This window comes from Plecotus auritus (assembly GCF_963455305.1).
Source record: "Plecotus auritus genome assembly, chromosome: 1".
Classification (NCBI taxonomy): domain Eukaryota; kingdom Metazoa; phylum Chordata; class Mammalia; order Chiroptera; family Vespertilionidae; genus Plecotus; species Plecotus auritus.
The window spans coordinates 169399007-169425563 of record NC_137770.1 but is presented as its reverse complement, the minus strand read 5'-3'; the positions used below and the strand labels follow the sequence as shown (position 1 = coordinate 169425563).

Sequence of the window (26557 nt, the reverse complement as noted above, 5' to 3'; positions counted from 1 at the left end):
TGATGAGGAATAAAAATATAAAATGCATTAATATTTTCATCTATAATATATCATATTTATGCAATAGCACATAAAATTTAACTGCAGAAAAAAAGGCCTAATTCAACAGGAATCCACAAGGCCTTTATGTTGCAAAACACTGCATGCAATTATAAAGGACCCAGTAGCCAGTGGAAAGATGCTATTGTTGACTGTTGGTAGCAATTCTGGCCCTTAATCCGTAGGGCTAATTACTGTGGAGTGTTCTCGTTACAGTTATCAAGTTAAGATACTACAAGAGTGTATGCACATTATAATAATTATTATCGTTAATCGATTATTGTAAGTACAGGTGATACTAAACTATGTGACACAGAGGCAGTTATGAAACCAAGACAACTTTGGAGTTGAAAACTAATTTTCTGCTCAGGATTGGAAGGGTACAACTTACCCGAGGTCCCTGATCACCTTGTTCTCCCTGCAGAGTAGAAAAATGAGAGGATAATTTTAGCACTAAGTCTATATCTGATGCTCATTAAAAAAGATAAAGGAAAACATAGTATAGATCATGTCAATATGAATTTCCACTAACTTAATTTGTTTCTGCTATTCATTTTCTTACCTTATCACCTTTTGGACCAGGAGGGCCCTGAAGAAAACAAAGAGAAAAAGAAACATAGTTTCAAAATAAATTTTAAAAATTGTAGTTTGCAAGATGAGCTAGGGTTCGGTGCAAGATTCATGCACAGGGCACAGAGATATAGCTGTCACCGAGGTTTTTCAAGGAATTTGGGGATCTAAACTATAATTATAATATGGCTAGAATATGAAAATTATATATATGGTATAATGGTGTATGTATAGGGTGGCCCCCCAAAAATATGTACATACACTTTGAATAATTATGAAGGCAGTGTTTATTAAAATACTTTTCATTTTCAAAATTGAGATATCAGCTGTTAAAGTGTGTAAACATTTTTGGGGCCATCCTGTAGATACACACACACACACACACACACACACACACAGCAAAGTACATATCATAGGTACATTATATGTTGAATAAAGTTTCACAAACTGAACACATCTGTGCAAGTTGAACCAGCTAAAGAAACCCAGGAGCACCTGTTGTGACATTTCCTTATCACTAGTCTCCACCAATAGTAACCACTATTTCTGACTTCTGACAGATATAGTTTATGTACTTTATATAAATGTCTGGCCTCTTTTGCTCAATATCTGTGAAATTCATACACAATTTTGTGTGTAGTTGTAGATCATTTTTCTTTCTGCTTTATAATATTTCACTGTGTGAATAAACCGTATTTATTTACTCATTCCACTGCTGATGCCCATTTGTTTCCAGGTCCTCATGGTTACAAATAGTGCTTCCATAAACACCCTGGTGTGTGCCTTTTGGTTAAAAGTGTATGCATTTCTTTCCTTTGTGTGGGGTAACATTTTAGCAAGTGATATTCATATGCATTTCTTTTGGGTATATATATATATCCAGGAGTGGAATTATTAAGTTATAGAAAAAACGTATGTTCAGTTTTAGCAGGCACTGCCAAATAGTTTTCCAATGTGGTTCTAACAATTTAATCTCCCATCAGCAATGTATGAGAACTTCAGTTCCCCTATAGTCTCACCAATCCTTGGTATTTTCCAACTTTTTCATGTTAGACATTCTAGTGGAAGGTGTAGTGATTTCACATTGCACTTTAATTTGTATTTCTTCAGTGGTTAATTACATTGAATTTATCTTAATGTAGGCATTAGCCATTTTGCATCCTCTTCTAGAAAGTGTTCACATCTTTTGTCCTTTTTTCTATTGAGTTATCCTATTGATTTGTTAGAGTTCTTTATATATTACTAGAAGCCCAGTGCATGAAATTCGTGCACTGGGGCGGGGGGGGGGGGGGTCCCTCAGCCTGGCATGCCCCTTCTCATAGTCCAGGAGCCCTCAGGGGATGTCCTATTGACGGCTTAGGCCTGCTCCCCACAGTCTGGCCTCCCTCTGCAGGAGGCAACCAGCCGATCAGGGGAAGGCACTGCCCCCATCACCCCCTCGCTGCTGCTGCCTCTGGCCTCCCTCTGTGGGAGGCAACCCTGCGATCAGGGGAAGGTGACACCCCCATCATGCCCCTGCTATTGCCACTGCCAGCTGCAAGGCTGCCTGAGCCTCGGCCATCGCAGCCACTGCAGCTTGCCTAAGCCTCGCCTGGCCCTCATTGCCTGAGCCTCAGGCCCTCGCAGCGGCAGCGGCCATCGCCATCAGCAGCTTGCCAGAGCCCCCGGCTGGCCCTGGGCAAGCGGGAGCGGCCATTGGCTGCGAGCTTCCCCATGCTTAACCAATCGCGTGTGCTCACTCAGTGATGGGCAGAATGCGTCTTCCAGGGTTCTCCTGGCTGCAGGGGAGGGTGCAGGTCTCCCACCGGCCCTGGGTCACTGGGTCCGGCTGCTAGAGGAAATTCCCTATATTGGCCTCCACCAATTTCTGACCCTGACCCGAGAAGCGCTGAGGAGCAATGGAGGCAGCCTGGGAGTTTGAGGAGCCGCAGGAAGGAGCTGCCTTTCTCAGAGCCCTTGACACACGGTGCTGGAGGCCAAGGTGGGGTGTGGTCAGGTGGGAGCTCTTAGCCGTGGAGCTCGGACTTTCCCTCACCTGCCTTGCTGCTGGGCTTTCCCTCACCCTCACCTGCCTTCGCTGCTGAGCTTTCCCTCGCTCACCTGCCTTTCTGCTGGGCTTTCCCTCACCCTCACCTGCCTTCGCTGCTGGTGTGGAGGTTTCCTGGCAGAGCGGCTCTGCTGCCACTTGGCAGAAGAAACCTGTGGTCCTTCTTGGCAAGTGGCAGTGGCCATCAGGAGCACTCAGAGCTGCTGCTGCCATGTGGGGAGTACAGGCCGCCCTCTGCCAGGCCCGTCTCCCCTGCCCACGTCCCCACTGCCATCACATCCCTAATGCTGCAAGTCCCCACCCACACGCACCTGCTGCATACGCAGCCTGCTGATCAGTCATTACTGTGATGGCATCCTGACCAATTTGCATATTACCCTTTTATTAGTATAGATACTGCAATACTGTATATTATACACACACACACAAACAAACACACACACACACATATATGCAGAGAAAGAGAGAGCGTGCGCAAATATATTCTCCCACTCTGAACATTGTGTTTTTATTCTCTTAAAGGTGATTTTGATGAACAGAAGTTCTTATCTATATATATAAAAAGCCAGTGACCAGAACACCATAACGACTGGAATGACTGGTTGCTATGATGCCCACTGCAGCCAGCAAACCGGCTGATCGGGAGTGGGGCCAGCTGACCAACCTCCCATGGCCCCTCCCCCCAGCCAGCCCCACCCCTGATTGGCCTCTCCCACCCCAATAGGGGGTGGGGCCCACCGGCCAATCACTCTTGGACCCTCCCCCTAGCCAGCCCGGCCCCAATCCGCCCCAATTGGGGCCAGGCTGGCCAGACCCCATCTGTGCATGAATTCGTGCACTGGGCCTCTAGTTTTTAATAAAACTCAACTTAACACTTTTTCTATTTATAGTTCTCTCTTTTTGTGTTCCACTTAAGAAATCTTTGCCTACTCTAAGATCATGAAGAGGTTCTTCTATGTTTATTGTAAAAACTAAAAGCTTTATTACTTTATCTTTCATCTTTAGATCTGAATTCATAGAGAACTGATTTAGTGCATGATTTGAGGTTAAAGTCAAGATAATCCCCTCCCACACACATGGATATCAAATTAACCTAACACCATTTATTGAAAATACATCTTTTCCCCATTGTAGGATAGTGTTACTTTGGCTTAAATTGGTGACCATATATATGTGGACCTTTTTGGAAATTTGTTTTGTTGGACAGCTGTCTATTCTTGGGACACTGAGATTTTCTTTACCTTTAAACCAAAATACTAGCAGGAAATATTCTAGAAGCATCAATACCTTTCCCCCCATAGCTCTTAAAAATAAAGTCATATTTCAGGGTTCAGCCTACCTGAGGAATGAGTGCATTTCAGAGTTACCTGCAATCTCTTCCTTCACCTTCAGTAGGGCTGGGAGATAAGAAGTCTAGATGGCAAGTAAAGCCAAGGTTCCAGCAAAGTACCCGCCTTAGTTCCCAGGGGAGATTTGCTGTCACTTCGGATGGGGAAGTGGGAATCCTCCACCTACTAACATACATATGTCTCTGTTAGCGACAGAGGAACTGTACCCAATTCCCCGTCTCAGCTGTGCCACTTCTGCTAATAGTTGTGAGGTTATCATGAAGTCAATAATATCCATAGCATCATGTTTTATAGTTTGTGTATTTTACTATCAACGAAGAATCTGTTACAACATTTAACCTTTTCCCAACCCAAAGAGGAAAGTATTATACTAATACTTTTATAGATGCCTACAATAAAAAAATTATAAAATGTTATCAAGGGTAGGTCTCTTGTGAGTTTAGTGTAGTCTGTGGGACTTTAAATGCAGTGATTTGGGAAGCTAAGTGTTGGGACACAGCTCTAGCACTAGATTCTCAGAAAGAATGATGACATGCGCCTGCCTTCAACAGGTGTTTTCTAAAATGCCTCCCAACTGCATTTCCCACGGGGTCAGGGACATTGACCTCAAGATCTCAAGTTCAAATGAGAGAAAGAGGAATTATTGAGTATCAGGGAAAGGAAAAGGGGGCTAAGGTAATGGAATCAACTAGACAAAACCCTTTTATCTCTTACCCAGAAAACAATTTTGCTATTAAAAAGGAAACTTATTTTTTAATGTTTTTAGTAAATTTGTTAATATTTTTATTAATGTTTGTAGTGAATCTAGTAGTGAGTAATAAGTACAGTCTGTGTGCCTACCTCTGCACAGTTAAGTTTAAGGAATTTACTTGGTCATATTAAACACACACAAAATGTTCACTAATACTCCACAAACAGAATTTCATTTTTGGTGGGATCAAAGGCAATCAAGTTTAAGAAATATAATGGAGACTCCAGTCTTGATTTAAGCAGCATGTTATTTACTCTACTTTGGTTTTTATATACATTTGTTGAATATCTATAGAGAGTTTGGCACTGTTCTTAGTACTGACAGAGAATCTGGTGGGAGAAACTGATTAGAAAAGCTAAATAGTCTTCTCTGAAAAAGCTAATTAGTCTAGTGCTAACATTAGATATCAGCATGAAGAAAAACTATCCCGTAGAAAATCCAGCTACTGTAAGGTCACTCACAGTTACTGTGAACCCCTCCCCAGCTTTCACCCTTTCCTTCCCCAAAGCTTCTCCTCTTTAAAGTTCTATTTGCTTTTACTGGGGAAACTTCAGAGGCCAAGCTTCTCACTGTTCTAGTCCCCTAAATTCACTCTGTTAGGTTATATGGCATGTTGGAGAGCAAAGCTTTTCTGAAAAAAATTTACGGTGGGTAATGGAGATGAGTCTTTCCCCCAAAATCCAATTACTAAGTCGCAATTTCCCAAGTAATATGTATCAACTGGAGCTCTTTAGACAGCTTGGAAATGTGCACTAACAATTTGCATTCACATGCTGCAAAAGGGGTGTTTCTGAGCAGACAGAATGGCGTCCTGGCACCTGCCAGCTCAAGACAGAACCAAAGCAGAGGTCAACCTCCATTCACAGCTGTGGTGGCTGCTTCAGACACTCCAGACCCCACTTGTGCCCTTGGGATTAATGGCAGGTGTTTTTCTTCTGCTTTGACAGAAATCCCACTCTTCTTTCTGAATGGGACCCTCTTCACTGCGAATATGGGTTGAGTTTTAAGAAAAAAAAAACACGTGGGCCACCTTAGTAAATACAGATTGTATTTCAAAATTTGGGAGCCACGGTTCTTTTCTAAGTCAAAACATTACAAACAAAATAAAGGTGTCTTTGATCATTAACTTTTAAAATTAAAGCTGGGTCATTAAGTTATTTTATGTCTTTAGAGTAAAAGAAAAAAATCACTGGTATTAACTAAAGGACTGGCAGCAACACAAATAAATGCATTATTTGAACTACAGAGTATTTTTCAATGGCATTTTGTGGCTTCCAACTAAACCAGAATATTTGTTGTTCAGGTATCAGAATCAGAGATTGGTTGGTAAATATTTGAAGATAAAACTTTGTCACTAAAACATGATTGAGGCCAATGGGAAGTAAACACAGTAAAATTAGTAACCATAAAAAAAGTAAATATTGAATCACAGTTTTATATAAGGCTTCTTTTGGGATTTCTGTCCTTCTTGGCTAGTCTAGGATGTTGGAGTCAGATCTTTTCTAGTGTCTACTTCAATAAAAAAATATTTAAAATAATTATTTTAATTAGCTTTATGTAACTAGCTCTATTTACATAAAATTTGAAGGTGCTAACAGTTTTTATTATTAGTGCTGTTGTTTCAGAGTGCTGCTAGGGTATTATTAATTTACCTCCAAAGAATTTAAAATTTTCAGTGGCAAACTTCAAATTAGCCCCTATTCAAATGACTTTATGTAACAATCTTTTTATTTTTACCATGTCCTTAATGCAAGCCTCCCCAAATTTATTTCTATTCAAAATAAGTAAGTTTTCCATGCTCCATTATCTATTTCAATGAAATGATAAAAAACAAACTAAAAGCACAGTGAGTAAGAGGCACAACAAATGAGATTCAGGAATACATAGGATTTCAATCTACATAAAAGTAATTGAAACCTAGCTGGAAAATACAGATATATTCGTAAGGGTTGGATGTCCTAATAAAAGCCTTTCATTCACCACCACTGTAAATTTTGCCTACTTTGAACTGGCAAAAGCTGAGGAGAGAATGATTTTTAAAAGATGGCAATAATAAAAACAAAATTAAATTCTACTGGAGGTAGAAATCATGGAAAAGAAGCAAACACTGGAAATTCTTGGCAGCCAGAGCTGCTGGAATAAGAATGGGGTTATGATTTCTATCCCAGAAAATTGTAGGTTATTTTTATTTTTGATAAGTAACAACCTTTTTTTTGATTTATCTTTTTTATTACTATAGAATCATGAGAACAAGCAAGTTTCATTTTCTAAGCATTTATGGCCAACTACTAGCCAGGCAATGTGGTCCCAGTCTGGAGGAGAGACAACTAAATATAATCATATAGTTGACTAAACACTGTGATATGGGAGTACAGAGAGGAAAGAAGGTAGGAGAGTTGGAGTTAAAAAGATGATATTGGAATTGGCTCTGGAAAGTTGGCCAGAGATAAGGGGGACTGGGAAGGGGTGAAGCAGTTCAGGCAGAAGGAAAGAATATGCATAAGTGTGAGAGGACATCATACTAGGAGACTTAGAAAGGCTGGCTAACAATACCCAGGTCCCTGGGCCGGATTCTGTCATCAATTTAACAAGGGGGTGGCAAGATCAAGTGTGATTTATGGAGCTCTGAGCCAGGGTGTGCTATTCTTAGGAAGCTGTTGCCTTGATCCAGGAGAGAGATGGTAAAGATCTGAATTAAGATCATGACCGGGGGACCCAGCTGGTGTGGCTCAGTGGTTGAGCATAGACCTATGGACCAGGAGGTCACAGTTCAATTTTCAGTGAGGGCACAGGCCCCAGCTGCAGGCTCAATCTCCAGTGTGGGGCGTGCAGGAGGCAGCTAATCAATGATTCTCTCTCATCATTGATGTTTCTATCTCTCTCTTCCTCTCCCTTCCTCTCTGAAAGCTATATATATATACACATACACTAATAAAAGAGAAATATGCAAGTTGACCATACCTCTGTGATGCCCAACAGCCAATCAGGAATGAGTATGCAAACCAACCAAAAAGATGGCGGGTTAATTTGCATATATAGGCACGGAGCTGCCAGGCAGGGCAGGATGCCTGCTATGAGGGGGAGAGCGGGGAGCGGAGGGAGCTACAGGAGCAGCGCTCTGGTCAGAGTGAAGACTGAAGGCTCCGGCCGAGTGAACACGGCCGGAATGAAGGCGGAAGTTCTACTTATTTGAAATTTCACAACTTGGTGCATTTGCAGAAAAGCATTGGCCTAATCTGGTTCAACCCTGATCAACACAGCAGCTCCAGAGCCAAGTGAACCACATAGAGTTTTAAATCTGCTTTCAGGGTTGTATTTCAAATCCAAACAGATTGTTGGCAGCTTTGGCTGACCTAATCAGAAATAGGGGAGAGAGAGAGAGAGAGAATCCTATCATCCCTTTAAAAGTAAAAGGAGCATGGATGATAGACGGTTATCACACTGTGCAGCTACCAGGCAGTGGCCATCCTCCTTCTGTGTTAACTTAGGAATAAAGTGAACCTTTTATTATATTCCCTTTCTCTACTTTTTAAACTGCAAACTGATAATGGGCTTACTATATTTTAAAAGCCGTAATTTCCCTAGTCTCTTAAGCATTAAGAAGACAGAGTCTGCCGCACTGGCCATTCCTAGGAGCAGAGTACAATCTGTGGTCACTGCGTGTTGGATGTGTATGCTCAGGCACCCATGCAAACATCACTTTACCAATGTTCAGACTCCTAGGGAGGAAGTAAACAGGGAATCGCGAGCCTTCCCTTGTTCAAAAAGAATAGAAGCTTCAATTCTACTGATTGTAAGATATCTGCCTGCTCCCCAGCTGTCTTCAACTTGACCAGTATGCCAATGGCATAGACACTCTTAAACCATACATTCATGAAACAACTGAATTTGGTACCACGGTTTTTAGCAGGTAACTGAAACTTCACAAAATCATATTGCAAATGTTAGTAACAATAGAAAAATCTAGTATTTACTGGAAAAAAAGGGGACCCCAGCTATTTGCATGTAGATTAACCTACTTCACTTGTGAATAGAGGATTTATGCAGTTAGTACAGGCTCATCTCTAACTAAATGTACGCATGTGTTCTTCCAAGTATATACCTCAATCTTGAATTTATATAGTTTTCTGCTTTACTAGCATATCATTTCTTTCTCAAATCACCACTGTTTTGTTTGTTTCATAGACTTTCAACTTTATAAACAACTTCAGTGAGTAACATGTACATTTAAATTTATTATGAAAAATATGATGTGAAAATGTAGCTGTTCCTATATATAAGTACTAGTGGCCCGGTGCATGAAATTCATGCATGGGGGGGGGTGTCCCTCAGCCCGGCCTGCACCCTCTCCAATCTGGACCCCTTGGGGGATGTCCGACTGTGGGATCGGGCCTAAACCGGCAGTCAGACATCCCTCTCGCAATCCGGGACTGCTGGCTCCTAACCGCTCACCTACCTGCCTGCCTGCTCGCCCCCAACTGCCCGCCCCCCCCCCCGGTGGTCTGATCACCCCCAACTGCCCTGCCCTCCTGGCCTTATCACCCCTAACTGCCTCTGCCTCAGCCCTGCTACCATGGCTTTGTCTAGAAGGATGTCCGGAAGGTCTCCCTAATTAGCATATTACCCTTTTATTAGTATAGATAGGTCACTGTGGGTGTGTGGGTGGAAAACAATGCTTACTGTTTGGCTAAAATGAAACACTGTCCATGAAGCAATTGTAGAATGCCTGATCTACACACTCAATATTTTCAATAATTTTAATATTTTAATCACAGTAAACATAAAATTTATTTTTCAGATAACTTGATCTGAGGATGAAGAGAGTAAATATATTAATTTCTTGAAATCAAAAGGCAATGTGGTGAGAAATATGTTATGTGGGTTATTAAAAACACTGGAGAATATGCAGGTTTAATATAATTTACTTCAATGTCCAGGAACTATTACCAAACAAAGCAAAACAAAAATACTTCACTGCAGTTTTAACTATATTACTTTAATGACTAAACAAGATTAAACCTCAGGCCCTAGTCATTCCTAGCATATAGTAGATGCTTAATCAATTGCTGCTGAATTAAAACACCAGAAAGAAAAGCATGCAATAAAACTCCCAGTGTTCAAAACAGCAACACCTAAAGAATTATTCAAGAACCAGATTCAATGTTACTGTAGAAGAACTGTGTTTATTAAAGTCTCAAAGTTGGCTAAGTCAGGGAAGGGAACTATATCTATAAACAGCTTTATAGCTTCAGACTTTACACCTTTCATTCTGCACTAAAGATTAAAAGAGACCAAGCACAAAAAGAGGTAGATATAAACAGAAATGTAAGCTACCTCAAAACAGCCCCACTTATTGCAAAACTAATTCCTATAGCTATTATTTTCTGGGCATTTTCTGTGGTGAGATCGTAAGTATAAGTTCCTTTGTGGTGTCAGTTTGAGTCCTGAACAAGGGACTGTATGTGCCCATGATCAGTCTTAAATCATAAGCAGCTGCCATAAGGAAACAATTAGTGGGGTCCAGCACTAAAAGAAAACTTAGAAAAACCAACCTATTAAAAAGGACTCTCAAAAGTAAGACCAATGTAGCTCAATGGAGTTAAGGGCTTATAAAACTGCAGGAATCAGGGAAGCTCACTCTGGCTTTCTTTTCTAACACAATACAAATTAAATACAGTCAAATTACCACTCCTGCCAATCAAAACCAAGGGGGCCTACTTTCCAGCATCAATCTTTGCCTCTAGATGTTTGAAGGAATTGATGAAACTTTTTTGTTTAACTTTGCATTTTTTAACTTATTTTTAAGAGGTCAAATAAAATGAACTCCATGGTGAAAGATTTGGAATCCTAAACATTCCTTTTGTCGAAAGAAAGTATCAACTTGCTCTACAAATGCCCACAGTAGCCCCTGTGATTTCACAGCTAATGGTGTAAACTATCCTACAATACTCTCAGTGTCCTCAATATAATTCAAATGCATTCAGAAGTAGTACATGCATCTTTAAACCTTGGGTTTAATTTATAATCGCCTATTTCAGCATATTTCCTATATAACACCCCCACATAATTTTGCCTGGGCTACCAAAGAAAGCCTGGTTTGAAGGTCAGCTTGATTCTTTGCTTTGTTTGTAGTTACTTATGGAGCAATACTGGTTTTGTGAAGGACAATGGAGCATAGCACAGGGATGAGGTAGGATGTCCCTTTGGGTCTAAGACAGTGGTCGGCAAACTCATTAGTCAACAGAGCCAAATATCAACAGTACAACGATTGAAATTTCTTTTGAGAGCCAAATTTTTAAAACTTAACTTCTTCTAACGCCACTTCTTCAAAATAGACTCGCCCAGGCCGTGGTATTTTGTGGAAGAGCCACACTCAAGGGGCCAAAGAGCCCCATGTGGCTCGCGAGCCGCAGTTTGCCGACCACTGGTCTAAGAAGATATGCAGAAGGAATGAAAAAAATGCTGCCAGATGAGGCTAGCGTGATTCTCGAGCTTCCAATGTAAATTAGAAGCCCAAGCTCTCATTTTCAGCTGATGACTGAAAAGATCAAAAGCTTTTTTTAGAGATTTTAGAGAGAGAGAGGAAGGGGGAAATAGAGAAACATCAATATGAAAGAGAAATATTGATTGGTTGCCTCCCACACATGCCCCATCTGGGGATCAAACCTGAAACCAAGATATGTATCTTGACGGGGAATCCAACCCACAACCTTTTGGTGTATGGGATGATGCTCCAAATAACTGAGCCACCGGCCAGGTCAAGATCAAAAGCTTTTAATGTAAACTTTAACTATTACCAGGCTCTCTGACTCCAGATTTTTCTGTATCTTCACCCTCCTCTCTGTGGAGTGAAGATTATTATCATACCTGCTTAATACCTCTCACCTCCTCCCTAATCTTCCCTGCTCTTTATCATTGCTCTCACTCGTCCCTTCCACCACTATGGTTCCCTTAGGTTCTTCCTCTTGGTCTCCACACATGTTCATTCACTCTCTGCTAATGCCAGGGAGAAGAAACGTTGTCTTTGCCCTCTATTCCCTCATTGTAAAGCTAACATTCTTCTTACTATTTCCACCAAACTTCCCTAAATAACGGATTGGTCATAGAAAGAAAGGAAATTGAATTTGAGGAAAGAGAAAGGAGGTAGCAGAGTAGACGTCATATTTTTACAGTCTGGTTTGGGTAAAGATAAAGTAACAAGAGCTGAAATACATATTGGTGTTGGGGGCATTTCATTCCGTTGGGAAGAAGAAAGCTGAGCTATGGGAAGAGAAACTGCTGGGCCAATCCTGGAAAGGAGTTACCCTGTGCTAAACTAAAACTAAATAAACTGGAGCTTTGGGAGGAAGGGTTGACAAAGTTCATAAATGTCAGTATTGCCCAAATTTGTGTCTAAACCTTTTGTCTTTTCACTTTACTTCCTTCAGCAGCTATCAAATGCACCCTCAAGGCTTTAACTATTACCTGACTTATGTCCTAAATTCTTTTCCAGACCGCAATCCTTGCATTCCCAACTGCTCACCAGATGTCTAAGCTGAGATATGCCATCATCAGCTCGATTCAACATTCTCAAACCAAGCTTCTTGATTTCTGCTTCAAGCCAGTCATGACCCCTGACTTCCTTTTTTTGTTTGTTTGTTTGTTTGTTTGTTTGTTTGTTAAACACACCACTACTCCTCCAAGACTAAGCACTCGGTGTTATGTTTGAGTCAGTAAATGGACTCTATTGTCAAGTCCTATAGATTTAATTCTCCACAAAATCCCTTGAATCTATCTTTCCATGTTTGGCACGCTTGTTCCTGAAACAGGACTAGTCTACAAGCCTCTCCTGGTTTTCCCTTACTCTACTCCACCCTATACACTTTTGTCACATTATGTTTTCTAAGGCACATTTCTGAGCATATATCCTCAGCTCAGAAAAGGTGAAGGGCCCATTTTCAACCCACAATGAAAAAGTTGTTCTAGGAAACGATCCTCAATAGATGCAAAAGCTGTGAGGTGCCAGGTGGTAGGGAATCCAGCCAATCACACTTGACCTGCTGATCAACCAAAAACACTCAATGCCTTTTTATATAGTGAACTAGAAAGTGTCACACACCTTCATAAGAGTCTTCCAAAAAGTTGAACCAGAGTCTAATCTAACTTTTAAAGGAACTCACAGTTTATAAGAAATACTGAAGAAAGGCGAACAAGTTCAGCAGCACCCTGAGGAAGTCATTAGACCAGTCCAGAATGTGGGCATTCCACATAGAGGGTAAATGCCCTGGAAAAACTGATGACATGAACAAAATAAAAATACAAGAAAGACAACTACAGAGTCAAAGAGATTGAAGAGTCATAGAAATGCCAAGTGTGAGCTTTGGGTCTTAATTCAAATGAACCATCTGTTAAAGAGACATTTTTGAGACAATTGGGAAAATTTGAATATGATTGGGTATAATGATATTGAGAAATTATTGTTAATTTTATTAGGGTTGATATGAAATGATGGTTATGTTTTAGAAAGGCCCTATCAGTTAGAGATTCATACTTTAGTACTTGCAGATGCAATGACATGATATGTAGGTTTTGCTTTCAAATACACCAGCAAAACAAAAGAAAATAAATGAAGGAAAGGATTCATAAAACAAAATTAGCCATTGATAATTCTTGAAGCTGGGTGATGGCTCTAGAGCACTCCATGATAATATTTTTTCTACATTTTGAAATTTTAAAACAATTCCCAAAATAAATAGTTATGTAATTTAAAAATTTACTTTACATGACCCTTCAGATTCCTACCAATTAAAGTGTTAACTTCTGCTTATGTCCAAAGTCCTCTAAATCTGCTCCTAACTTTTCTACTTCATCCCTCCTCCAACCCTGCCCCAATTTCCCATAAGGATCCTCTCTTCCAGTCAGCCTTGATCACCAGGTATTCTCAGAATGCCAAACCGGCTAGGGCTATAAGCACACCTTCCTTGAAACCTCTCACCTGGAAACCTGAGCTACGGAGCTACTTGGGGGGCTACAGAGGGGGTGGTGAACATAGTAGAAATTTGAATTTCTGAAAGAAATATCAGTCCTTGTATTTAAAAGTCCCATCTCCACCATCTCACTATCATTACAGCCAGCCATCCACTGATGCCTTATTTCTGTGACTTCTCTAACTTTTAAAAATATATATATTTTTATTGATTTCAGCGAGGAAGAGAGAGGGAAAGAGAGATAGAAACATCAATCATGAGAGAGAATCATTGATTGGCTACCTCCTGCACACCCCACACTGGGGATTGAACCCACAACCCAGCATGTGCCCCAATTGGGAATCGAACCGTGACCTCCTGGTTAATAGGTCGACGCTCAACCACGCTGGCTGGGCTCTTCTCTAACTATCTCACTCTCTTTTTGATATGTTTTCCCCCTATATTTGAACTCCTCCACACTTGTGACTCTTTTATAAAACTTAGCTCACCCTGCTAGGTATAAGATTTATGCTTTATATTAAACTATCAGGTCCCTTAAGGGCAGGAAGAGAGGTATATGGGGAAATGTAACAAACATGACTTTGGGGGTTTTAATAGATACTAGCACATCACCTTGGACAGATCACTTAACCTCTTTGAGCCTCAGTTTCCACATCTGTAAAATTGGCCATACAATAATCATCTCATATGGGAGTTGTAGGAAGAAATTAAAAGAACATATGGTCTTCTATAAATATTATTTCCCTTTCTCTCTTCTCTAATTCAAGTGTATAGCCTTATTCCTTAAACATGGTGATTATACAATAAATATATTAACAGATATTATGCAACAGAGGTCTCTAATAAGATATCAGAGCCAAAATTAGTATTCCCTGAATAGCCTGTTGACATTTAAGGTCACAGATATCTAGCTTTATGTCCAACCTGCTTCCAATTAATGCTAATGAGGATATATTTTATTTCAGCTAGAAACTGTGCCTTAGAAGTCACTACAATCTCTCATTTGTTGACTCATGACTCTAGTTCACAAGAGTTAAGACTAATAGCAAAAGGAACAAGACTTTTTATGCAGTTTCTTGAAGACAAAATGAGCTCTATCCAATGAAAGAATTTTTTCCCCACATCTCAAACATGGGCAGATATTTTTCACTCCTGTCTCCCTCCTACTAAAGTCGTTAAATAACTCCTAATTGCAAGCATATTGACCATAGTTCATGTGCCTGGCCACTTGTCCTTAAGCTTCTTTGGTAATGGCTTTTTCTAGGTCTTCTGTTCTGATGGGCTTTTCCTGTTCATAGTTAATAACTAACCCTTCCCGATCCATGATTTCCTCTCTTCCCTCTATACACTCTACACACTCTACACACTCTCCCTCTATGCACTCTCTGGGCATCTCACTCATTGCCATAGTTTCAGCTGCTACTTATCTACTCCATAGCCAGCTGTGGCTTCTCTCCAGGATGGCGCCTACTGCCCTCTCTACATTTCCTCCTGGATGCCTTGTTCTCATCTCAGATCACAATCCCCACCATTTAGATTCTGGCTACTTTTCTTTGTAGTAAATTACACATGATTCATTCAGGGTCCTGATGGCCCAAATCAAGACTTTGTATGAATTAGATAAGTAGTTTTTCCTCTAGACAGATGTAGCCCCATGCCAGGGCATAGAGCTTGGCAGGGGAAGCAGGAGCTGGATTTCAAACTCCACCTCCCACTTGGCTGAGCAGCCCTGTGCAGTGCACAACCGTTACTAATGTAAATGGAGACCCTGAGTGTACTTAAAGGAGCAACATTTCTTTGAGAAAATCAAAATTCTACTTTATTTTTTGCCAAATAACTCCACAGCTCAGGTTGCCAGGTAAGAAGAAGTTGTAGGCAAGATGTGTCATAACTATTCTAAGCAAAATAATAATTGATAATATTTATTCAACTATATCAACTGAGGATGCATCATCTTTGACTTATCTTCAACTCCATGCATTTTTATAAAGAATAGATTTTTTTTCCTACCCATCTCCTCTCCCCCTCCCCTTTGGCAGCCATCAGCTTGTTCTCTGTATTTATGGGTCTGTTTCTGCTTGATTTTGATTGTTCATTTGTTTTGATTTTTGGATCCCATAAAGTGCAATCATATGGTATATGTGTTTCTCTAATTTATTTCTTTTAGCACAATGCCCTCTAGGTCCATCCATGTTGTCACAAATGGAAAGATTTTGCCCCAGCCAGTTTTTCTCAGTGGTTGGAACATCAGCCCTCAGACTGAAGGGTCCTGGGTTTGATTTTGGTCCAGGACACCTGCCTCAGTTGTAGGCTGATTCATGGTCCTGGTCCAGGCATCTGTGGGAGGCAACCAACTGATGTGTCTCTCACATTGACGTTTCTCTCTCTGTGTCTCTCCCTCTTCCTTCCACTCTCTCTAAAAATCAATGGAAAAAATATCCTCGTGAGGATTAACAAAACAAAACAACAAAACAAAATTCATTCTTTTTTATTGTTGAGTAATATTCCATTGTATATATGTATATCTATATGCCATGTTGTCTTTATTCATTCATCTATTGATGGACACCTAGGTTGCTTCCATATCTTGGCTATTGCAAATAATGTTGCAATGATCAGAGGGGTGCATATATCTTTTTGAATTAGTGTTTCAGATTTCTTCAGATAAATAAATATCCAGAAGTGGTACTGCTGGGTTGTATAGCAGCTCTATTTTTAATTTTTTTGAGGAATCTCCATACTGTATTCCATAGTGGCTGCACCCATTTATAATCCCATTAAGAGTGTACCAGGGTTCCCTTTTCTCCACATCCTCACCAACATTTGTTATTTATTGATTTTATTTACCATAGCCACTTTGACAGGTGCAAGGATATTCAAATTATATATCCAATAGGGGGTTAAAATTAAAATACATAAGGAACTCATACAACTCAACACCAAAAAACAACACACAAACAAGCCAAACAATCCAGTTAAAAAAAAATGGGCAGAGGACCTGAATAGACATTTCTCCAAAGAGGACATACAGATGGCCAACAGACGATGAAAAGATGCTCAACATAACTAATCATTAGGGAAATGCAAATCATCTCCATGTACTTTTTATTAAAAGAATATTTACTGAATGTGAATTACTGTGACAGATTCTGCCTGATTTAAGGTTTTAAAAATAATTAACACTGAATACACTGATCATTTAAAAAAATCTGAAATATAAAGTCTCATTTCAAGTTCCTTAACTTAGGGAAGTAGTAGAGTCTCCTACAGTCATTGTTTAAGTTTAAATATGGCCTATCCAAAAGAGAGAAGGCAGAATAAGATGTTTACTTTTTAAAATTTATCTTTATTGTTGAAAATAATACAGCTGTACCCTTTTTTCCCCCATTGATCCTTCTAACCCACCTCCTTCCCCAGATGTTTCTGGAGCTATTATTTTACTTTATACCATTTACCTTATTCTATCTTATAGCATTCGTCCATTTTAATCTCTATACAATCCAATAAATATATTCTATATTAAAAATGTGGTATCAATTGCCCAGGTGGCATGGCTCAGTGGTTGACCATCAACCTATGAATCAGGAGGTCACGTTCAATTCCCAGTCAGGGCATGTGCCAGGGTTGCAGGGTTGCAGGCTTGATCCCCAGTAGAGGATGTGCAGGAGGCAGCCAATCAATGATTCTTTGTCAGCCTTGATGTTTCTATCTCTCTCTTCCTCTCCCTTTCCCTTCCTTTTTGAAATCAATAAAAAATATAAATATTTTAAATGTGGTATCAATGGAATATGACTGGAGATATTTAATGAAAAATGAATTTAGTCTATTAAGAATTTTGATTATGATATCAAAATTATTAAACATATATGTGAAATAATATATCCTAATATATAAAAACCCTGGGTCGTAACATCCAGTAACAACCGAGGCTCGACCAACCAGAAATCAGTCCTGGGGGCTGGGAATCAGGGCCAAAGAGAGGCCTAAAGAGAGAAGCAAGGACAGATCCGTTGCCTCTGTGGCAGCTTTTGATCAGGACTTTCCTCTTTCTTTCTCTCCTAGTCTGGCCAGCAACCACGCCTCCATTTCTTTCCAAGCCTCTACTGGGGCTGCTGATCAGCCCCGCCTTTCTGATTAGACCCCAGAATACTTTTTATTAAAATAATATTTACTTTTAGTTGATAAGCCCAGAGACACTGATTGGAATAGAAACCGACCAATCAGAACCAAATCTGGGTGAAGTGTAAGAAACCAATGGCTGCCGAAACCGGTTTGGCTCAGTGGATAGAGCGTCGGCCTGCGGACTGAAGGGTCCCGGGTTCGATTCCGGTCAAGGGCATGTACCTTGGTTGCGGGCACATCCCCAGTGGGGGTTGTGCAGGAGGCAGCTGATCGATGTTTCTCTCTCATCGATGTTTCTGACTCTCTGTCCCTCTCCCTTCCTCTCTGTAAAAAAAAATCAATAAAATATATATATATAAAAAAAAGAAACCAATGGCTGCTAGGAGGTGGAGCTTTTGATGCTGACTGGCATAGAAACTTACCAATCAGAGAAACCAAGATGGCGGCATAGGTAAGCACCTAAACTGCTGCCTCGCACAACAATTTCAAAACTACAACTAAAAGACAGAACGGACACCATCCAGAACCACAGGAAACCTGGCTGAGTGAAAATTCTACAACTAGAAGGAAAGAGAAAAGCTCACAGAGAATTGGAGGTACGGCAAAGGGTCTTTGTGCGCACAGAGGGAAGGGCGGCTGAGAGCCTGGCTGACTTTCTCTGGTGGAAGGGGGAAGGAAGCCCCCGACCGCACTGAACCCCAGTTCTGACTGCACTGAACCCCAGTCCCGGGTGAAACCCCGTGGACCCAGGCTCATACAGGGGTAGTCTGGACTGTCAGGTAGAGAGAAAGGCACCGGAGACTCGGAGACCCAGGGGAGCCCCGGCAGGCAGGGTTCCAGAGGTGCGTGCACCAGTGCGCACAAAGGCTGAGGAGGTTGCCACAGGCTTTCCCTAACAGAAGGGAGTCAGAAGCTCCTGACTGCACTGAGCCCCAGTTCTGACTGCACTGAACCCCAGTTCCAGGCGAGCCCCTGGGGACCCACGCTCTTGTGGGGGGAATCTGGACTCTCGGGCGGAGACTCGGGAGCCAGGGAAGGCAAAGGTCTGCAAGTGTGCACGCACGCAAGGGCAAGGCTGACTGGAAGCCAAGACTGTCTGCTCCGCCCTGAGACTCCACCCCATCCAAGCTGAGCACAGAGGCTATTGCAATTTGGCAAGTCTAATCCTATAAGGCTGTCTCCAACACCAAACTTCTCCCAGCATAGACACAGCTGATCCTTACAGCCAACTGGCCTGGAGGTCAATTCCTCCCAGTGATACCAACAACAATCAAGACTTAACTACAACAAGGCTGTACACACAGTCCACAAAGGGGTGCATCAAGAGTGTCCACCTCAGGTTAACTGGGGAGGCCGACCCACTGGGCCATATAGGAAACCTAGCACACAAATCTACCCTACCAACTCAGGGAAGCAGTGAAAATGCGGCGTCAAAGAAACAGATCACAAACGAAAGAAATGGAGGAAAACAAATGACTGGATATAGAATTCAAAACCACGGTTATAAGGCTTTTCAAGAATATCCTAGAAAAGGCCGATAAATATAATGAGACTCTCGAAGATATGAAAAAGGACCAACTAGAAATTAAACATACACTGACTGAAATAAAAAATATTATACAGAGACCCAACAACAGACTAAAGGAACACAAGAATCAAGTCAAAGAATTGAAATACAAAGAAGCAAAAAACACTCAACCGAAAAAGCAAAAAGAAAAAAAAATCCAAAAAGTTGAAGATAGTGTAAGAAGACTCTGGGACAACTTCAAGCGTACCAACATCAGAATTATGGGGGTGCCAGAAGAAGAGAGAGAACAAGATACTGAAAACCTATTTGAAGAAATAATGACAGAAAACTTCCCCCACCTGGTGAAAGAAATAGACTTACAAGTCCAGGAAGCGCACAGAACCCCAAACAAAAGGAATCCAAAGAAGACCACACCAAGACACATCATAATTAAAATGCCAAGAGCAAAAGACAAAGAGAGAATCTTAAAAGCAGCAAGAGAAAAACAGTTAGTTACCTACAAGGGAGCACCCATACGACTGTCAGCTGATTTCTCAACAGAAACTATGCAGGACAGACGGGAGTGGCAAGAAATTTTCAAAGTGATGAATAGCAAGAACCTACAACCAAGATTACTCTACCCAGCAAAGCTATCATTCAGAATTGAAGGTCAGATAAAGAGCTTCACAGATAAGAAAAAGCTAAAGGAGTTCATCACCACCAAACCAGTATTATATGAAATGCTGAAAGGTATTCTTAAAGAAGAGGAAGAAGAAAAAAGTAAAGATAAAAATTATGAACAACAAATACATATCTATCAACAAGTGAACCTAAAAATCAAGTGAATTAAAAACCTGAGGAACAGAATAATCTGGTGAATATAATAGAATCAGGGGCATAGAAAGGGAGTGGACTGATAATTCTCAGGGGGAAAGGGGTGTGGGGGGGTTCAGGAAGAGACTGGACAAAAATCATACACCCATGGATGAGGACAGTGGGGGGGAGGTAAGGGCAGAAGGTGGGGGGGGGGAACCAGGTGGAGGGGAGCTATGGGGGGAAAAAGGAGAAACAATTGTAATAATCTGAATAAAGATTTATTTAAAAAAAAAAAGAAACTGACCAATCAGAAGCAAATCTGGGTGAAGTGTGAGAAGCCAATGGCTGCCTAGGATGTGGTGCTTTTGATGCTGACTGGCATAGAAACCGACCAATCAGAACCAAATTGGCTGGCAGAGGAGGGCAGTTGGGGGCGAGATCAGGCCTGCAGGGGAGGGAAGTTGGGGGTAAGATCAGGCCTGCAGGGGAGGGAAGTTGGGGGTGAGATCAGGCTGGCAGGGGAGGGCAGTTGGGGGCAAGATCAGGCCAGCACAGGAGGGCTGTTGGGGGTGAGATCAGGCCAGCAGGGGAGGGCATTTGGGGGCAATCAGGCTGGCAAGGGGAGGGCAGTTAGGAATGAGATCAGGCCAGCAGGGGAGGGCCATTGGGGGTGAGATCAGGCCAGCAGGGGAGGGCCATTGGGGGCGAGATCAGGCTGGCAGGGGAGGAAAGTTGGGGGCAACCAGGCCAGCAGGGGAGGGCAGTTGGAGGTGAGATCAGGCAGGCAGGGGAGGAAAGTTGGGGGCAACCAGGCCAGCAGGGGAGGGCAGTTGGGGGTGAGATCAGGCCAGCAGGGGAGGGCAGTTGAGGGCAACCAGGTTGGCAGAAGAGGGCAATTGGGGGTGAGATCAGTCCAGCAGGGGAGGGCAGTTGGGGACAAGATCAGGCAGGCAGAGGCGGTTGGGGGCGCTCAGGCAGGCAGGCAGGCAGAGGCAGTTGGGGCAATCAGGCAGGCAGACAGGTGAGCAGTTAGGAGCCAGCGGTCCCAGATTGCGAGAGGGATGTCCGACTGCCGGTTTAGGCCCGATCCCATGGGACATCCCCCAAGGGGTCCCTGATTGGAGAGGGTGCAGGCTGGGCTGAGGGAACCCTCCCTCTGTGAACGAATTTCATGCACTGGGCCACTAGTATATACATAATATACTTGAGAAAATTTGTAGATACTAATTTAAAGTTTAAAACATTTACAACTGAATTAATTTTGCTTCACTGACAAAAATATTTTTAACTATAACTCCTTGATATTTTTAGAAAGAATTAGACACACTTACAAATGTGCATAGAAATGACTTTTAATAGAGAAGCCTATACTATAAAGCATATCTAACAGTTATAATCACTTTTCATGAATTCCTTGATTTTAAGGTTGAACTACTTATCCTAAACCTCTATATGCTTTGAGGTCATTATTCTATTGGACTTATCCAGCAGATGAAGTACCACTATAAAGGTAACGTCCATATGGCTCTGTCCTGTGTGAGTGCTGATGTGAGAAGATGTGTGCGTAAGTAGGCCCTTAATAATAACACTTATGGATGCCACATACACTGTTCTAAGTGCTTCAGTAAGTCATGTATTAAATTAAAACAACCATCTTTATTTTATATTGAAAAACTGAAGGAAAAAAGTTAAACAGTTTGTAAGTGGAAGATGAGGATTTAAAACGCTGTCTGCCCATGGAGCCACCCCATAACCTTATTCAATGTGTTCCATATGCTGTTTTAAAAACAGATTGCCAGCCCTAGCCAATTTGGCTCAGTGGATAGAGCATCGGCCTGCAGACCAAAGGGTCCTGGGTTCAATTCTGGTCAAGGACACATACCTTGGCTACAGGCTCCTCCCTGGTCGGGCCCTAGTCGGGGCTCATGCAGAAGGCAACCAATCAATGTGTTTCTCTCACATTGATATTTCTCTGTCTTTCCTTCTTTCTTTCACTCTCCCTAAAAATCAATGAAAAAATATCCTCGGGTGAAGATTAAAAAAAAAAAAATAGACTGACAAAAGCTAATTTTTTCAATTGATTCAGTCATTTCATCATCAAATGAATATAAAATTATCTTTAAATCTGCATTATTAAATGTATACATTTATTCAACAAAAATGTATTATGCATTTTCTATATATCAACATTTTATAAAGAAACTGAGATACAAAAATTAGTAAGAAATTCAGAAAATAATAACTTCCACATATACAAATCAATGTTGGATTAATTTAATTATTAATTGAAAGCTATGTGTTATTCCCTTTTATTTAGACAGAATTAAGAGGAATATATTTGATAGAAAGCAAGGCATAAAGTTGGCAATAAATGTTCTTCAGTTAATTTCAGTAGACAAGAATTCTAAGCTAGAATTAAACTTTGAGGATGATGTTATATGTTATACTATTTCAATATACAAATACAAATGACCATGTTAAAAATGTGAATTCTAATCCTATCTAATAAAATAGTATGCAAATTGACCATACCTCCACTACACCCACAAGCAACGCCCATCAGCCAATCAGGAGCGAGTATGCAAATTAACCCAACCAAGAGAGCTGCAGCCACAGAGAGAACAGGAGGCTTGTGTTTCCCTGGCAATGGAGGAAGCCAAGCTTTCTGCCTGCCCTGGCCTGTCTTGGCCTCTGCTCAAGGCTACAAAGTTTCAATTATAGAAGATAAATAAATCCCGACAAAAATGGCTGTGGCCACGGAGCAAGCAGGAGGCTTGGCTCCGCTCAAGGCTACAAAGTTTCAATTATAGAAGATAAATAAATCCCAGGTACCAGGGCCCCCAATTGGGTTGCTAGGGGATGTGGCCGACCTGCAAACCACCACAGGTCCCTCGCCCAGGCAACCCCACGCTCCAAGGGAACCCCCACCCTGATCCGGGACACCCTTCAGGGCAAACCAGTTGGCCCCCACCCATGCACCAGGCCTCTATCCTATCTAATCCTATCTAATAAAAGAATAATATGCAAACTGGCCATCACTCCAACACACAAGATGGCTTCCCCCATGTGGACACAAGATGGTCACCACAAGATGGCCAGCAGGGGAGGGCAATTGGGAGGGACCAGGTCTGCAAGGGAGGGCAGTTGAGGGTGATCAAGCCTGCAGGGGAGGGCAGTTAGGGGTGACCAGGCCGGCAGAGGAGGGAAGTTGGGGGCAACTGGGCCTGCAGGGAAGGGCAGTTGCAGGGGACCCAGGCCTTCAGGGGAGAGCAGTTAGGGGTGACCAGGCCTGCAGGTTAAGACAGTTAGGGGTGACCAGGCCTGCAGGGGAAGACAGTTAGGGGTGACCAGTCCAGCAGGGGAGGGCAGTTAGGGGCAGACAGGCTGGCAGGGGAGTGGTTAAGGGGTGGTCAGACTGGCAGGCAAAATCGGTTAAGGGCAATCAGGAAGGCAGGCAGGCAAGTAGTTGGGAGCCAGCAGTCCTGGATTGTGAGAGTGATGTCTGACTGCCCGGGCCTAAATGGGCAGTCGGACATCCCTCGACGGGTCCCAGATTGGAGAGGGTGCAGGCTGGGCTGAGGGACACTCACACACCCCGTGCACAAATTTCATGCACCGGGCCTCTAGTAAAATAAATAAACTGCTATGCTATGTGTTCCTTTAAAGATATAAGCTACCTGGAGTACAATGAAGTCTTTCATATCATATTAACCATTTACTTAATAAAATATCTTTAAAAATCTAAGATGTTAAGACTTTAATAATCATTCTCTTTATCATCTAACCACAACATAAAATATAGATAATGGGAAATGATAATAAATATAGTATGACTGATTAATGATTGCTAGTTTAATATGATAGTTCTATTATGTAGTAAGCAAAATAAAGATTTTCTACACATACACATGCGTGCGCGCACACACACACACGCACACACAGGCACATGCTTTCCAAATTTCTTGCAGAATGTAGATGTCCTCCCCCTGCCCCCAAGACAGACTATATGGATCGGAAAAAGGTTGGACTGAAACACAAACATGAAATATGGGAATTGCTAAAGTGTTAGGTTAGAAGGAGCTTAGTATATAATTAAAAACATATGAATAGAAAGTTAAATACTGCCCCAAAATATCAGAAATAATTCTTTACAAGGCACACACAGCTTGATTTTTATAAAATGTTGTGAAATGGCAATGACAATATCAGAACAAAAAAAGAAAAGGAAAAGGGGGTTTCGGGGGGAAAGGCAAAGTGCCATCTTCTACTTCTTTTCAAGAAAATACAAATGGAAGCCACACGCCCCCATGTGCAGTTGTCTGATGGTTGCTTGTGGTTTTCTCTTACATTTTTTTCTCACTGAGTAATACAGAATTACAACATGAATGCCGCTTTAGTACTCCAAATTCCTAAAAGAATTATATCTCTTTTATGCTCACATGCAACTCCAAAGAGGAGTTATGAGTAGGGCTTTTAAATTCTAAAAATTTCATGCAAAAGAAATGTCGTGGATATGGAAGAGGTAATTTTCACTTAACAAAATGATTCCACTGATGGACTTATTTTCGGTGGGAAAAGGGTTGAAGTATTTTTCTAAAGCATATGAGATGGTAACCTGAGAAGGATTTTTAAAAACAAATCGTTTCTACAATTTGTATTAAATTATTTATTAGTGAGAGAATGTTATTGTTTTAGCAATGTGGCATTACACACAACCACCATGAACTACTTTCTATAATTGTCTCAATTATTAAAATTCAAAGCCAAGCCTTGAATCCTACAAATAAATTGTTACAAAATAAAATACATTATAAGCATGACCCTAGGTTAATGCTATTTGTTTATATTCACCAAAACTAAATACTAAGATAAATAAACTATGAAATGAAAGGAAGCAAAGGTATCCAAACTCCCCAAACCTTGTGGAAGTGAGATAATAACATCGATAAAGCTCAGTAAAATCTCAGAGCATAGAAACCTTAGAGACCTGTGGTAAGTGGTATTACTGACTGGGGCAGTTAGAATTATGAGAAGCTGATAGCTTTCTCTCTTCCTCTGCTTTCTTTTTTTATTTTTATTTTTTCACAGATATTCTTTTCAAAAAATTGCTGACACTATTACAGATGTCCCCCCCAGGCCCTGCCACCCCTCCCCAGGCCTTCACCACTCTGTTGTCTGTGTCCATGGGCTATGCATATATGTTCTTTGGCTATTCTCTTCACCTTCTTTTATACAGTCCTCCCCACGCCCCTCCTATTTTCAGTCTGTTCCACGTATCCATGCCTCTGGTTCCTCGGCTTTCTTTTCCTTAACACTCACAACTCAATAGCATTTGTTGAACTTCTACTGTCTACAGGAACTATGTCAAGTGTTGAAGAGGATTCTAAAGATGAAAGAAAACATAGATCTCACTCTTGAAGATCATAGCTAGTAATAAAGAAATGTCTTTTATAAATAATAGTGATACAATAGAAAGTAGGGAATTGTTACTTATTGAGTGCATTCAAGTACTAGGCACCAAGTTAGAAGTTATACATATATTTTCTTAGTTTAATCCTCAAACCATCTGTTGAGATAAGACATTATTATCTGTTTTACAGAGAGAAAAATGAGACTCAGTGATTGAGTAACTTGCCCAAGATCACGGAGCTTGCAAAGGGAGAAACTATATTCAGTTAAGGGAGAATAAAGACATCTTGATGGAAGAAGTGGTGGGTACATATGAAAGGTGATCATATTTGGATATGTGGAAACTGAGTGTATCTGGGGACTGAGAGGAAAGCAGTTCTGGAGAAAAGACTATATTCTAAGAAAAGATAAATGGAAAAAAAACAGATTTAAAGGGGGGAAAGTAAATGGTTTGACTTGGTTTGGATGAAGCAGAGTGTCCAGAAAGAGCATTAATGAATAATTAACTGGAGATCAGGCTGAAAAACAGGCCAAAACAAAAGATGTGAATGTCAGGCAAGGAACTATATTTTATTACACTCTAAATGGGTAATTACATTGAAATTCAAAGTTGTAGGGTTAGAAGAATGACATAATCAGAACCATGATAGAAATCTTTTATCTAGCTGACATGTATAGGATCATATTGGCTGATGCTACACTTAATCTCCACTCTCTGTGTCTTCACTATAGAGACAGGAACACGTTAAATGCTCATTTTCCTGACTCACTTCAGCAATGACTGGCTAGGCAATAGTCGTGTCTTCACAGTGTACAGAATGGCACTGGGAAGTCAGAGTCAAAAGAAGAGAGGGAGAGAGAGAGAGAGAGAGAGAGAGAGAGAGAGAGAGAGAGAGAGAGAGAGAGAGAGAGAGAGAGAGAATGAGAATGTAAAACCCTGTCAATTGGGCAGTGAGCTAGAGGATATAGTTGTATAGTTGC

The 26557-nt window shown here is 41.2% G+C and overlaps 1 protein-coding gene across 1 annotated transcript in view; it reads right to left on the bottom strand.

The window, feature by feature from the left end:
- Positions 1-26557, bottom strand: part of COL25A1 (collagen type XXV alpha 1 chain) — a 513960-nt gene that overhangs the window by 163112 nt on the left and 324291 nt on the right. The window contains exons 8-9 of the mRNA XM_080655171.1: positions 602-628; positions 431-457 (exon numbers count right to left, since the gene is read on the bottom strand). Coding sequence (XP_080511297.1) covers positions 431-457; positions 602-628 — 54 coding nt within the window. The remainder of the gene's footprint in view (positions 1-430; positions 458-601; positions 629-26557) is intronic.